The following is a 15,672-nucleotide window of genomic DNA, read 5'->3' on the forward strand; positions in this document are numbered from 1 at the left end:
AGACCCTGAAAGTAAACGTCTCAATTACAAAATGTCTCTAAGCAATATCGGAAAGCGGCCAAATGGCCAGGATGTATCTGTAAGTTTGAATGTCGATACAGATAAATGGGACTTAACTGATTAAAAATATACCGAAGTGTTTATAAGTCAACAACAATGGATAACTACAATAAATGGAAGGAAAATTGAAAAAAGTGCTCTACTTGTCTTCCTCTATAATTTGGAGTCATTTTTTTGGTCCTTATCTTTTTGTCTCTTCCAAATTGGAACTTCAAGTTTAGTTCTTTCCCTTGCAGGTCTTATGTTAAAAAACACAGACAATTATAGTATCCACCCTTCCATCGAGAAAGTAATATTCCCTATCATTAATTATACACAAGCATAAGGAAATCCCACCAATCAATCTTAATATTTAAATCCCTATGTTCGAATTCCAAGTCTTGAGTTAATCAAAACCTAACAATGAATCTGATGTGGTCGTTTATAAAAACTGTGCTCTGGAACAGTACCAAAAGATAAGTTTTCTTTGCGCGAGAAGAAACGGAAACTTATTACTGGTTGTAATACGTTCTAAGCCTACTAGAATTAGTATTGGATATAGAGAATTATTGGGAATGTTTCAGCAACGGATATCTTTTCTGTCGTACCTCTTGGTCCCTTGATATTGTATAGGTGGTCCGGCATCACTTTCTTTTTACTTTTTGTTTGTTAATTTTTAATTTTTTAAGGACACAATATTTTGATATTGCACTTCAAATTTAAACTTTATATCCAAACAATAAAATCAAATAAATTAGAAATTCTGACGTATGTCACTATTGTCGTTCGTAACGCATGTCGGGTTTGCTAGGCGCTTGCGTGTACTGATGAGAGGTCAGTACAACACCGTGTGCGATTGGAACTGAAAGGGTAATTCTGATGTTTAGCTGCCGAACGCACACGTGGAAGGGGATCAGTAATCGAGTCCGACGACGAAACTGATGATCCTGAGCACTAATACACTAAATTCCAACTCAACACTTTATTTTACACTATTTACACAATTTATCACAACTTTATACAACGGTACTAAGGGGTGATGTTGTGTGTGATTTACTGCCTAAAATGCCACGATGCAGAGCTGGTGAGAAACTTATAGTGAAAGGGAGTTTGCACGGCACTGTTGCTCCTTTTAAAGGCAAGCAACCCTTTATGCACTTCCGGGAACTGTCACATATCAAGTGTCACTCGTGTGAGTGTCACTCGTCGGTGCATGTTTCCGGAATCAACAGCTGTAGAATATGTCGGGTTTGTAGGTGTTTGCGTTTACCGATAGGGTTCGGAGTAACGCGGCGTGTTGTGGGTGCTAACGGGGTGATCTATTCTCCCGTTACGAGTCGGACACGCTGAAGGGACCAGTATTCTAACCCGGCAAAGATACTAGTCGTAGATACAAAATACGCGCTGATACTGCTCGACTATCTTTATTTACACAAAACTATTGCTACGTTTATTATCACAGTCTGTATATACTATACTGAGGGTGATAATCGTGGTACGTTACCTCGAGAGAACTGAGAGTAAGAGTATATGAGGTATAAGAGATCAGAGATATAAGAGATCGGAGATATAAGAGAGATTTTAAGGGTCTGTTTTGGGTTTATATAGCTAACCAACCCTTTCGCTATTTCCGTCCCTGCTACTCGTCAACTGTCACTCCTGTGAGTGTCACTTGTCGGTGCAGGTTCTCGGTGTGAACTACTCTCGAGTGTATAATGCACCACAATACTCCCCCCCTAGAAACGGAGTACCGAATTTACCAGAAATAAGAAATGATACAGGGCTTGATGTACATGATGGCAACTACCTATATGCTAATATAATTGGTACACTGCTGAAAATACTATTTACCATGTATGCTGAAATGTACAGTTTTTCTTTTACTACCTGCAGATTTCACTTGATTCTGGCCAACGTAGGTATGGTCGTGCGCTATAGGATCTGTAGGGAGAATGTAGGCTGGCTTCAACCGATCTTTGGAGATGTTGACGTCTCTATTGCTCATGGTGACGGTGAAATATTTGTCACTACGGCTTTTTACGGGTACTGGACCTTCGTAGGGAGGTTGGAGAGGCTTTTTCACCATATCGTTCCTCACAAAGACGTGTGTGCAGGTCTCTAGTTCCGGGGCAACGAAGATTTTTCTACTGCTGTGGTTGCTAGTGGGGATCGGTTGTAACAGCTTCATTTTCTGCTTCAGTTTTTGTACAAAAGATGTTGGGTCATGGTCTGGCTTAGAGGGTTCGAGAAATTCTCCTGGAAGTCGTAGAGTTGTTCCATACAACATCTCTGCCGGTGAAACGCCCACCTCATCTCTCAAGGTACAGTGTAATCCCAACAGTATTGTGGGAAGAACTTCCGTCCAGCGTTCCGTTACGTGGGCCATAATTGCAGCTTTGAGAGTTCTGTGCCATCTTTCTACTTTGCCGTTCGCTATAGGATGGTATGGCGTGGTATGAGCTCGTTTGCAACCTAGTAAAATGGATAAAGCGCTGAAAAGAGAACTTTCAAATTGTCGGCCTTGGTCGGTGATTAACTTGAGTGGTGTTCCGTATCTGCAAATCCAGTTGTCGTAAAAGGTTTTTGCGACGGTGTCCGCTGCCATGTCGGCCATCGGGTATGCTTCTGCCCAGCAGGAGTATCTATCTATGCATGTCAGACAGTACCTGTAGCCGTTTGACGGTGGTAGTGGTCCGACGATGTCTATATTGATATCCTGGAAACGGGCGTCTGGGACTTGCAGTTGCTTCAATGGTGTGTATGTATGTTTATTGACTTTTGCTTTTTGACAGCTGATACAAGCTTTGGTCCAGTCTCGAATGTCCTTATTCATGGATGGCCAGACGAACCTTGTGGATATCAGCTTGGTGGTTCCTTTTATCCCTGGATGGGAGAGGTTGTGAAACCTGTCGAAAATAGATCGTCTAAAACTTCTTGTGATAAAGGGTCTGATTTTCGAGTTGCTATCGTCACAGTAAACGGTTGCATCAGTGCCAGATACATTGCATTGCTTTAGGTTCAATGCGGTTCTTTGAGGATCTCCCAACATTGCTTGCAGTTCCAGATCGTCTGCCTGGTGTCTGCTTAGGGCTTCGTAATCGACCGGTTGAGGTGCGTCGATTGAGCCGATCCGGGAGAGAGCGTCAGCTACGACGTTGCTTTTACCACTGATGTGATCTATATCCGTTGAAAACTGTGAGATGAAATCCAGATGACGGAATTGCCTCGGAGATGATTTGTCGGACTTTTGCCGGAAAGCATATGTAAGCGGTTTATGATCGGTGAAAATCTTGAAATGCCTGCCTTCCAGCATATATCTGAAATACTTTACAGCTGAATAAATAGCGAGTAATTCTCGATCATAAGTGCTGTAATTCCTCTCGGTTTTCGAAAATTTCTTCGAAAAAAAACTGAGTGGTTTCCATAAGTTGTCTTCAAATTGTTCGACTACTGCTCCCATTGCGGAATCAGAAGCATCTACTGTGAGTGAAATTGGTGCCGATGAGCTAGGGTGTACCAGGATTGCAGCATTTGCTAGGTCCTTCTTGCATTGTTCGAAGGCTGCTTGAGTTTCCTCCGTCCAGCTTATGGGAGTTTTATCGTTCTTCTTGCCGTTCTTATGTAATTCGTGGAGGATTCGTTGGTTGTGAGCTGCTTTTGGTATGCATTTTCGGTAGAAATTGATCATACCAAGAAAACGCCTCAAGTCTGAAATAGTTTTAGGCAGGGGATACTCAACAATGGCTGCTACCTTCTCCGGGAGCGGTGTGGAACCTTGCTGGGAGACCTGGTAACCTAGAAACTTGACCTGTTCCTCACCAAAAACACATTTTTCCGGATTGATGGTCAACCCGAATTTTTGTAGACGTTCAAATATCGTCTTAAGGTGGTTTATGTGTTGCGCCTCGTTTTCGGATGCTATCAGGATATCGTCGATGTATGGGAAGCAAAAGTCCAGATTTTCCAGTACTTCATGGATGAATCTCTGGAAGGATTGCGCTGCGTTTCTCAATCCGAATTGCATGCGGGTGAATTCGAATAACCCAAATGGGGTGATAATCGCAGTTTTCGGGATTGAGTCCTCATCGACGGGGATTTGATGATATGCACGTACGAGATCTAGTGTTGTGAAGATGGTCTTCCCTTCTAAGAAATGCGTGAAGTCGTGCAAGTTTGGAACTGGGTATTTGTCCTCGATTGTTGCCGCGTTCAGACGACGGTAATCTCCCACGGGTCTCCATTCGCCTGTTGCCTTCTTTGGGACCATATGCAGTGGACTAGCCCAAGGACTTTTAGAGGGTCGGCAGATACCCATCTCGAGTAGGTACTGGAACTCTTGTTTAGCCAACTTAAGCTTCTCCGGGGGCAACCGTCTCGCTTTTGAGTAGACCGGTGGTCCGTTTGTGTGGATGACGTGTGAGGTATTATGCTTTAAATCGCTGGGAGCAGAGGTGAATTTGGTGAGGTTGGGGAATTGCCTTAGGACTTCACCATATTTGCAGGATGTCGGAATGGTACATACCGAATACGTATTAGCAAGTTTCACCTGTCCATACCTGGCTACTTGCGTGGTGCCGTCTATAATTCTACCGCGGCCCATATCGACCAGCACGTTGAAGTGATGCAGGAAATCTGCGCCTATGATAGCCATATCCGTCTTAGCTACGATGAAATTCCAGTTGAATTTCCTTCGCAGGCCTAAGCTGACGGCTAAATGCTTGTTGCCATATGCAGGTATCTGCGTATTATTTGCCGCGAGTAAATTGAATCGGGTATCAACACACTGGTCCCTCCTCGAGCGGGGAACTATTGATACCTCGGCGCCAGAGTCAATTAGGAATCTGATTCCCGTCAAATCGTCCTTAATGACTAGCCTATAAGTATTTATCTTACTACTAGTGGGAGCTAGAGAGCTGGACGCGTGGCGATCTGGCTGTCCCACGTTGCTGTTCGCCTTAAGCGACGTGGGGGCTAGTTTTCCGCATTGAAATTGCAAGGCAGTAAGCACCTGGTGGCCTTCTCCTTGAATCGTTGGTGATACCAGCATGTCCCTGAGTCTTGCTGTCTCCGGCTTGACGATCTTGACCTTCTTTGGCCTGTTGAGCCTGAGCTTCTCCGACTCTGTGATCTTCCCCGTGGTGTCAGAAGTGGGATTTTTTCTTTTATTTCCTTCACCTCCAAGGTAAGCCGACGCAAACTTTCAGCTAAGGTTGGCGAGTTAGGGGTTTCAGGCTGTTGCTGGATCTGGTACACACTAGGCTGTAGGATCTCAGCGATTTGATCTGCCCTCGTTGCCAGCTGCTCCAGTGGGTCATTGCTGCTAGCCAGAATTGACTGGATCTGATTCGGGAGCTGCTGTAGCCACATTGATTTGAGTAGCCGTTTCGACACCGAGGTACCGCCCAATCCTGCCATTTCATTCAACAAATGTGACGGCTTCCTGTCCCCCAGTGATGTGTGTGAGACTAGTTTTTTGTATTTCTGTTCTTCAGACTCAGAGAACAATGTGATGAGCCTGTCTTTTATCGCTAGGAACATGTCCCCAGCTGGGGGGTTACGTAATAAGTCCCCTACCTGCTCGATGACCTCACAGTTAAGAGCACTGACCACGTGGTGGAACTTGGTAGAGTCTGCTGTAACTCCAGCCAGTTGGAACTGTGATTCCAGTTGGCAAAACCAAAGTTCGGGGTTTCTGCTCCAGAATGGAGGAGGCTTAACTGCTACTCTGTCTACCATTGTGGCGTTGTTGCTACTCTCTGTCGGGCCTGGATTTGCCATGATCCTCGTGTTAGGTTTTGGCGTCACTGGGGCCGTTCTGTGTTCTTCTTGTTGTCGAGATTCCCTGTACTGGGGCTTCGTATGGCGCTGATCACGTCGGGGTCACCAATTGTCGGGTTTGTAGGTGTTTGCGTTTACCGATAGGGTTCGGAGTAACGCGGCGTGTTGTGGGTGCTAACGGGGTGATCTATTCTCCCGTTACGAGTCGGACACGCTGAAGGGACCAGTATTCTAACCCGGCAAAGATACTAGTCGTAGATACAAAATACGCGCTGATACTGCTCGACTATCTTTATTTACACAAAACTATTGCTACGTTTATTATCACAGTCTGTATATACTATACTGAGGGTGATAATCGTGGTACGTTACCTCGAGAGAACTGAGAGTAAGAGTATATGAGGTATAAGAGATCAGAGATATAAGAGATCGGAGATATAAGAGAGATTTTAAGGGTCTGTTTTGGGTTTATATAGCTAACCAACCCTTTCGCTATTTCCGTCCCTGCTACTCGTCAACTGTCACTCCTGTGAGTGTCACTTGTCGGTGCAGGTTCTCGGTGTGAACTACTCTCGAGTGTATAATGCACCACAAATATGTGGCTGAGCCAGCAGCGCTGTGGTGGTTTACTTACTCTACAGCTGTTGATTCCGGGAACTTGCACCGACAAGTGACACTCACACGAGCGACACTTGATAGGTGACAGTGCCCGGAAGTGCAGAAAGGGTTGGTTGCCTTTAAAAAGACCAACGGCCCAATACAATCACTTTTTTCCTTTTGGGCCTTGCCTCCTACACGCGTTCTCCAACTGTACAATTGCGGATACTCACGTGGTCTGATTTAAACACATAGTCAGAATAATTTTATACTTCCTTTATTTGAATAAACTATTAAGTGCATGTTCCTGCGTTGTGGGTTATGGTTGTACTAACTGCTCCGAGCTGCGAAAGTAGCTGATCAAGAAAACCCCTACACCGACAACAGGACAAATAAGTGTGGCGGAGACAGCAGCACTGTAATGGATTACTTACTCTACAGCTATGGATTCCGGGAACATGCACCGACGAGTGACACTCACTCGAGCGACACTGGATAGGTGACAGTACCCGGAAGTGTAGAAAGGGTTGGTTGCCTTTAAAAGGAGCAACAGCCCTGTGGAAGCTCTTCTTCCTCAGACTCTTGACCCGACCTCCGTGCTATACACGTCGCTGCTGAACGCTTACTATTCTGATTGATTTAGTCAGTTATCTTTATTATTTCAATATATTTATTTTCGTTATAAAATAAGTGAACGATCCTGTGTCGTGTGTTTTGATCGCCCTAGCCACTCCTAGACAGCCGATCTGAAAACCCCACGTAGACAACCAGGACATAAGTAAACCACCACATAACATTGTCCCGTTGTCGGTGTAGGGGTTTTCTTGATCAGCTACTTTCGCAGCTCGGAGCAGTTAGTACAACCATAACCCACAACGCAGGAACGTGCACTTAATAGTTTATTCAAATAAAGGAAGTATAAAATTATTCTGACTATGTGTTTAAATCAGACCACGTGAGTATCCGCAATTGTACAGTTGGAGAACGCGTGTAGGAGGCAAGGCCCAAAAGAGGAAAGAGAGTTTGCATAGAATTAGCCTTCGATTGATTTTACTTAAATTGGGATGATGATTGGTAAATAGTAAGAAGAATGTGATTAAGGATTTTTGGCAACCGTTACGTGTTCGTATAAGTATTTATCTAACCATTTCAATACAAACAGAACTACTTTTTATTAAAGAAAATCAAAGAGAGTACTCTATTCTTATTTTTCCTTCTACAATTATCGAGATTTCCTATATGTGAATTGCCAAAATTTCTTACCCTGTACATACGTTAGTTCTGGTGACAAGTGACAATGTAGTCAACATGAAAATAATCGACATCTTAAGGGGGAAAGCCTTAGCCTAGACCCTCGAAAAATAGCGTAATTTCAAGATTTTTTTTGAGGAAAAACAACGAAGGAAATAAAAATTTTATTAACTTTTTGGTTTTGACTTAAAAAAAAAACTTTATTTATTTTTTAAAATACAAAAGTTACAGGTAAAAATGCAGCATTTGAAAGCAGAGACTCAATTGACTTCCTATGCTAATTGGAATTCCCCTTTTATAATTAAAGATTGGCTGACCTAAACTTAAAGCTAGAAGTGTGTTATGGATGACTATTACACGTGTGGCTCGTGGCATTGTTCATTGTAATCCCACGTGTAAATGGCCATATAAATATACCAACAAAATAACCTAAACGTAACTTAAAAAACATTTAAAAATATTGACACAAACAAAATGAAACACATTTGACTTCGGTTTGGGGCCGATGTTTTGTCCGGTCGAATTTTTACCTTGTTTTGTTTAAATAAGATTGTTACGTTATAAATAAAAGTTATGCAAAAGCAAAATTGTGCGTTTTATAGAGCTTCCAATTCTCTACAAAATGGTGTATTTCGCTTGTTGTTTGAATGGTCAATAATAAGCTTGCAACGTTTCCATAAATAAAGTTTATGAATTTGGGGCTGATGTTTTGTCCGCAACTGTATGCTAAACAATAGCCACCGACCTGAGAAAGTATTAAATAATAATTGAAATTAAGGATGGACCATCCTTGCATAAACTTGTAAAGCCAAATTACACAAAAATCATACAACTTTACTGTGGGTAATTAAATATGAACTTAGGTTTCGTAGTTTCATAAACCGTCAAAATAATAGTAGGGTTCCATTTGAAATTTTCAAGTTTTCACCATTTATTGATGTTCAACTTGGCACTGTTTTCGTGGACGCCCTATAGATAGTATTAAGCAAAGCTTCCTAGCATACTAAAATACGGACCTTCTAGTGTATAGTGGCAAAAAAGAGATAGAAAATACCTTCCCATTCCCATTAGCAATTTGCAATTTTGCCGGCATCTGTAACTGTCACTTTTAACATTCAATTGCATATAAATATCTTGAAAACTATAAATTCTAAGAATGCCAATGTATTAATAGACTTGTATTAAAATTGCACGTAGAATAAAAAAAATTCAATTCTAATTAGGGTGTTCCATTTAAAAAAACAACATTTTATGTTGTATCATTTTTTTTGACGGACCCTGTGCAAATGAAAATATTTTTAAAATGTACAAGAAGAAACAATTTTCAAAAAGAGTTATGAATAAGGCCGTAATCGTCCGACACGCGCCTAGTGGACAACCCTGTATATATATATATTTTTTATTATTTTCGTTGATTATAATTATCATTATAAATATTTTCTTTTATTTATTCAATTGTAATTTTAAATTATTATTAATGGAATTATAAGTGTTCACATCAGTGGGCTTAAATTTCCTTTAATTTAAAGTTTCCTAAGTTAATCTTTAAAGTTCTTGCAAAGGAACTTTAGAAAACCAAGGTGGTACCCCGTGATTAGTAATAGTGATTAAAATCCACGTTGTTTCTCCCTCAAATAAATTGACTGAATTGCTCGTCTCGCTTTTATTCCGTCGTAATGGAAAGTGGAGATCGATTAAGTATGATGCAAGTCCTCGCCGAAGAGTACAAAGGCGATGTAGACGGGCGAATGGAGGCCACAAATAAGGCCGCTAACAACTCGCATAAATACAACACAACTCACAGACAATATTAAACCTAATAACATAACATCCTCCTAAGTTCCAACAAAAAATTTTTAATTACCAATCCCGCAGTATCGCAATACCTTCAAGTAAAGTAGCAACAACACAACTCAAATCTGTACAACCATTTGAAGGGGAACCACCAGTGGCTTCAAGTAGCTTCCTGGGGCTTGTTAGAGGGACTCTTTCAGGCCAGGTTGTTTGACTAAAATAGTTCAGAAAGCAAAAAGTTCTGTTGACTCAATTATAACCACTTTGGACCCTCGAATGAGTGAATATATTTGTATGTTAAAGGATTTTAAAAAACTGTATGGTTAATCAGTTAATAGGTTAGTTTAAGGAGGCAATGGAAATTACCGCAGCCACAGAAGAGGAGGACATAGCGAGTGGTGTTAGGGAGGCTGGACATTCAGTGTTTCAGGAAAACATGGGTTAAATAAATGAGAGTTTATATTGATTTACCTAGAGATTTTATGAGCACCTATTTTTAGTGGTATTAAATAATCAACAGTGTCAAAAAAATCACAATTGGGATTGACGCAGGCCTTGTTCTTGCAGAAGAAAGGATAGATTAATCCTTTAAATTCAGAAAAACCCCCACCATAGCTGTGGAAAGGGTTTTATTGAAAGAAGGAAATAAATTTGTCTGTTTTTAAATATTTCCACATTAAAGGTTTTTAGTTGGTTTAATGTTAGTTTACTTTTACTCAAACATAAAGATCTCAGTATGCAAATTCACACCTTTTCTCAAGCGATCCCAGTCCCAGATAAAGAAGCAAAGAAGTGGCAGATATTGATGTCGAACAAAAGTTATCAGAGTATCTAAAGGTAAGTTCAATTTATCTAATTTATATTAATTCTTGGGCAGGGAGTTCCATGTTGGCAGGAGCGAGTGTCTGGTGTACCCAGGAGGGACGCTATATTCTTAGCAGCAAGAGTACACTTTAAATTGTACAAGGACTATTTACCACAATCACAATCCAAGTGATAATAATCTTCCAATTCTATAAGGTTTCAATAATATTTATTGTCTAATCTTAGCTTATGAAAAATAAAAAAAAAATCATTATCTATAATAAATATGTGCATATTGTCTTAATCTCACGTAGTTCCTTGTATTTGTAAATAGTTTACAATATGTAAATATGATGTATTGCTATATAAAAAATTTATGTATAATAATTACAAACTACGGTTACGAAATTTGTGTATTAATGAAGCACACTCCCTACACTATAAATTTATTTATACAGTGGGTCTTAGAAATTGGTCACATTGCCCTTTACATAATATGAGAGGACATTGAAGGTTACAGTTTTCTGTTGATTAATCGTGTTTTTGGTAAGAATATTACTTCTCCTCCTTTTATCTCAAGAGCCCTGTGTTGTAAAACGGAAAGTAAAATTTCCTCATCTCAATCCGTTTCATGCTTAGCTAAGCTAAACTTTATCATTGCAGAATATATTTCGATGCACACGCAAGCAGCACAATTAATGCTTCTTATTGCGAGAGGAAATTATTTAAGATCATTTATTAACTTCATCAAGATGTATGTAAAAGATTGTGCTATTAAAGAATACCAGATTGGCGAAGAGGATGAACTGGTAAGTACGACACATTCGACCGATTCGATAGATTAAAGCCTAATGGAAGGGGGCCTAGGGTACGTGGTAACTTGTATTTATATATTAAGAAATGGAACTAAAACCTAAATTCACACATATGTCCCTGTATAAAATATCAAACATAATGAAATATAAAGCTTAAATTGTGTAATGAATTTAAGCATTATTAATGTATTATCAAAACAAAGGTAAGTTCCAAATGAAAAATAGACCTTTTGCATAAGGGTATAAATAATAATGCTAAATAAATAAATAAAAATAAAGAATAGGATAAAATAAATACCGAATTTTCACTTGGAAAAATGAATTATTATGGACCCAATGAATTGTAAATAGTAAATAAGCGAGTATTATTTAATTACGTGGAACATATGTACATAGTATATAGGTATGCTTGGTTTTCAAATGTACATGCACGCAACATAATTTTGTTAAAAGAACGGAATTGTTTCAGGAAATGGCAAATATCCCAGCATCGGAAAGCTTTAACTGTAAGGGGGAGACAGGTTCTGTCGGGTTATGCTGGCAAAAATGACAAATATCCCCATTAATAAAAATGTAGTATCTGTTAGTCGACCGTACCGGCGAGTACCCACCCCAACCCATTCTGCTTTAATCAAAAATAAATAAAAGTTTGGAAGAATTAATCGAACTTGATGTTATTGAAAAGGTAAATGATCTATCGGAAAGGGGTATGACCAATGGTGCCGGTTCTAAAAGACAACGGTGATATCAGAATTTGCATTGCAAACACAGGTTATCGCGGACGCTAGTCCAGTGGGTCTGGGTGCTGTTCTTATTCAGATTAATAATATCCGGCCTAGGGTAATTGCTTTTGGTAATGAGAGCCTTACGGATCCTGAAAAACGATATTGTCAGACTGAAAAGGAAGCTCTGGAAATAGTCTGGGCCGTTGAACACTTCCAAATGCACCTATACAGGGTTTGCCATTACTCCGGCCTCGGTTCCTGGTGTCTTTGTCGTATAATGTCAATATAAAATGTTTAGCACTGTATTCATTTATATTGAAAAGCTGTAGGATTTAATAATATTTTTGTTTATGCAGGATATTCCGTTTTCGCTGGGCAGCGCAAAGTTATATTTTTTTAAATAACAACCCATAGTTTTTTTACGCCATTCGATGAAGCCTTAATGTAAAACAAAATTGCATTAAATTTTTTTTTTAATGGATTGCTGTGTTGCCATATTAGAGCAGTTTCTTAAAAAATGCAGCATCAGAAAGAAATGATCACAAAACTGGTGTTTTTTGAAATTTGTTTTTGTAAATTAGTAAATAAAAGTCAGAGGTACTTAAAAACTTTAAAATATATTTTTTTATTCCATCATACTTTTTTGTATGAGAGCGCTACATTTCCAATTTTTCAAATTTCTGAAACTCATTTTTTTTAAATGGTACCCATGATTTTTTTCAAGTGTTTCTAATGCACTTTTTAATTCCTTATTGATTTGCGATAACATCTTTTTATCTAAAAATTACAGTTTTGGAAATATTCATAAAATAAAGGTGGTGGAGAACGATGAAAAATAACAAAAAAGGATATTGATTTAATAAGTGTTCGAAATAGTTTAAGTTTTTAATTCTCTATTGATTTGAAATAACATATTTCCATGTAACATTTACAGTTATGGAGATATCTACACAATTTCAATAAAATCGCAACAGGTATTATTACAATCTAACAGTTTTATTCTAGTAGCTTTTGCTTCTATTTAACAAAAGCATAAATTACTTATTTTATTTAGTTGTCACATTACCTGTCACTACCTTCTTTCTTGCCTTCGTTAACTTTCCACAAAAATGAATTTTCTACAAAACGAATTAGTGAACGTGGTGTTTATTTTGTTTTTTTTTTGTTTGCAAAAAATTGTAAACTATAAATGTTAGATAAAAAGATGTTTTTGCAAATCAATAGAGAATCAAAAACTACATTAGAAGCGCTTCAAAAAGATCGTGGGTTCCATTTAAAAAAAAAATGAGTTTCAGCAACTTGAAAATTTTGAAAATTAACGCTCTCGTACAAAAAAGTATGGTTGATTAAAAAATTTTATAAAGTTTTTAAGTACCTGTGACTTTCATTTGCTAATTTACAAAAAAAAATTAAAATTTCAAAAAACACCAGTTTTGTGATAATTTTTTTTTCTGATGCTGCATTTTAAAAGAAATTGCTCTAATATGGCAACGCAGCAATCAATTTAAAAAATGTTTAATGCATTTTTCTTCTAAATTAAGGCTTCATCAAATGGCGTAAAGAAACTATGGGCTGTTATTTAAAAAACTATAACTTTGTGCTGCACACAGCGAAAACTGAACACCCTGTATAAACAAAAATATTATTAAATCGTGCAGCTTTTCAATATAAACGAGTACAGTAATAAACGTTTTATATTGACATTTATACAAAGACACCAGGAACCGAGGCCGGAGTAATGATGGCGAACCCTGTAGGGAAAGGACGAGTTCGAACTCTCTTCGAACAGATCACAAACCTCTTGAAGTAATATTTAGATCAAAGTGGCGACCACGTGCACGCATTGAGAGAGGGGTGCTTCGCCTTCAATCTTTTAGGCACAAAATTATTTTTCGGCCTAGAAAAGTCGGTATTGCCGATTCTTTGTCGCCAGATCGTGCCAGATCGGTCCACTTCCTTTTGGAAATCAAAGTCATGTACATCAAATAATAGAATATGCTACTTTTCGACAGCTGTAACTCTAAAGGAAATCTGAGAAAATTTGGAAAATGACCAAGAAATCCAAAAGTTGATAACTGGCATTAACGCGAATATATGGATATGAATCGATTAAATACTGTCGAACGTTCCGAGAGGAATTTTGTAAGTGCGAAGGAACCCTCTTAAGCGGCACAAAAATAGTTATTGCTAAAAAATGGAGGAAACGAACTTTGGCGGCGGCGGCTCATGAAAGGCATCCGCGAATCGTAGCCACGAAAAGTAGATCAAGAACGAAAGTTTAGTGGCCCAGGATCGATGAGAATGCCGTAAAGAAGGTAAAATCATAAAAGGGTTACACATTAGAATCTACTCCTGTTTCATCAAATCCCATGAAAAGAAGGTCGATGCCAAGTAGTCCCTGGATAGATGTAGCGGTAGACTTTATGGGGCTGTTACCAAATGGCGTTTATCTTTATGTCATAGTTGATTTCTACAGTCCATACAAAGAGGTAAAAGTTATGTGCACTATTACCGCTGATAATACTATAAAGATACTAAAAGAAATCTTTCCAAGGCTTGGATTGTCTATATCTATCACGTGTGATAATGGCAAACAATTTACAAGACGGAAGTTGAGAGAATATTTTTTGAACAAAATGAAATTAAAATTGATCACGCGGTTCAAATCAAGACTCAGTTTACTTGTCTGAGCAATTTTTGAAAATTTAACCTTTAGAGTGCTTTTCGGAGTCTTAAAGAAAACTCTGTTTTGGAAACTTTTTGCGTGGTGAAATTTTTTTAATATGATTGTAATAATCTTGCAGAGTGGATTTTTTTAAGGTATGCTCCGAAAATTTGATCAAAATCGAAACACAAATAAGGGAGTTACAGCCTTTTTAATCTGGCCAAAAAGTGACGATTTTCAAACAAAATGATGAAATCGGATCATTTTTGGCTATTTTAAAAGGCTCTAACTGCCTTATTTGTAATTCGATTTAAATCAAATTTTCAGGGCATACTTAGAAAAATCCACTCTACAAGATTATTACAATCATATTAAAAAATTTCGACCACGCAAAAAGTTTCCAAAACAGAGTTTTCTTTAAGTCCCCGAAAGGCGTCTAAAAATTAAATTTTCAAAAATTGCTTTAACAAGTAAACTGAGTTTTGATTTAAATTTTTATCGTGCTAAATTTTAACAAAATCAAGTTTCTACAGGTTTTTTGTATTTCTTAAATACGGGCTCGTACTTTTCCTCTCCCACTTTCAATACTAACTTGTCAGGAATAAGTGGATATGATTCCCATAAAAATCCTATGAATCTAATTTCAAAACTGGTTAAGAACGAAACGTCTAACTGGCATATCTCGTCAATGTCAAACTGAGGATGAGCCGATGAGCAAATCTTTTCATAGAATGTTTCAAAATTCTTTTCAAAGGTGGTCAAGGATAACTTCCACTCACAAAATTGTTTGATGTTTTGTTCGGCAAAGAGTAGAAATCTTCTTGTTCTCCAACTATGGGTTCCCCTTAATTTCTTATTATCAAACATATTCAAAAAACTTCGTAATTCAAGAAGTTTTAGGTGTTTAATATTTTCCCAATTAGAAATCATCTAAAAGATACCAACGACAATTTACATTGATTCACAGCAATTAAAGTGGCGTTAACTTACTAGTTCGGTTCTCATTGTCATGACCGCAATTTCGATATCTTTTTTATGGATTTCTGAATTCTTCTGGATTTCTAAATTTTTCTTTTCAAGCTCAGTCTCGAGCCTGGTTTTAGCCTCTATGAGCTCTGTATTTTTCTTTTCAAGCTCAGTCTCGAACCTGGATGTAGCCAGTTCCAATGACATTGTTATAACTTTTTTCTCTATTTCACGTATG

The 15,672-nt window shown here is 38.3% G+C and overlaps 1 protein-coding gene, 1 long non-coding RNA gene and 1 pseudogene across 2 annotated transcripts; 1 reads left to right on the forward strand and 2 right to left on the reverse strand.

Moving 5' to 3' along the window:
* Nucleotides 1–4,963: 4,963 nt before the first annotated feature.
* LOC136419066 (uncharacterized) lies at nucleotides 4,964–5,817 on the reverse strand. The gene has a single exon (XM_066405236.1). The coding sequence runs from the start codon at nucleotides 5,815–5,817 to the stop codon at nucleotides 5,011–5,013; it is 807 nt and encodes a 268-aa protein (XP_066261333.1). The 3' UTR covers nucleotides 4,964–5,010.
* A 3,524-nt stretch (nucleotides 5,818–9,341) lies between these two features.
* On the forward strand, nucleotides 9,342–10,456 carry LOC136419067 (protein PRRC1-like; annotated as a pseudogene).
* A 2,014-nt stretch (nucleotides 10,457–12,470) lies between these two features.
* Nucleotides 12,471–15,666, reverse strand: LOC136419071 (uncharacterized). Its single transcript, XR_010753065.1, has 2 exons — nucleotides 15,459–15,666; nucleotides 12,471–15,398 (listed from the first exon to the last, which is right to left on the reverse strand). It is a non-coding gene; the product is annotated as an uncharacterized lncRNA (long non-coding RNA).
* Between the last annotated feature and the right edge of the window lie 6 nt (nucleotides 15,667–15,672).

This window comes from Euwallacea similis, unplaced genomic scaffold (genome assembly GCF_039881205.1).
Source record: "Euwallacea similis isolate ESF13 unplaced genomic scaffold, ESF131.1 scaffold_65, whole genome shotgun sequence".
Classification (NCBI taxonomy): domain Eukaryota; kingdom Metazoa; phylum Arthropoda; class Insecta; order Coleoptera; family Curculionidae; genus Euwallacea; species Euwallacea similis.

What these genes read in the sequence shown, in the direction of transcription:
- LOC136419066 (XM_066405236.1), bottom strand. Translation starts at nt 5,817, where the DNA reads ATGGCAAATCCAGGCCCGACAGAGAGTAGCAACAACGCCACAATGGTA.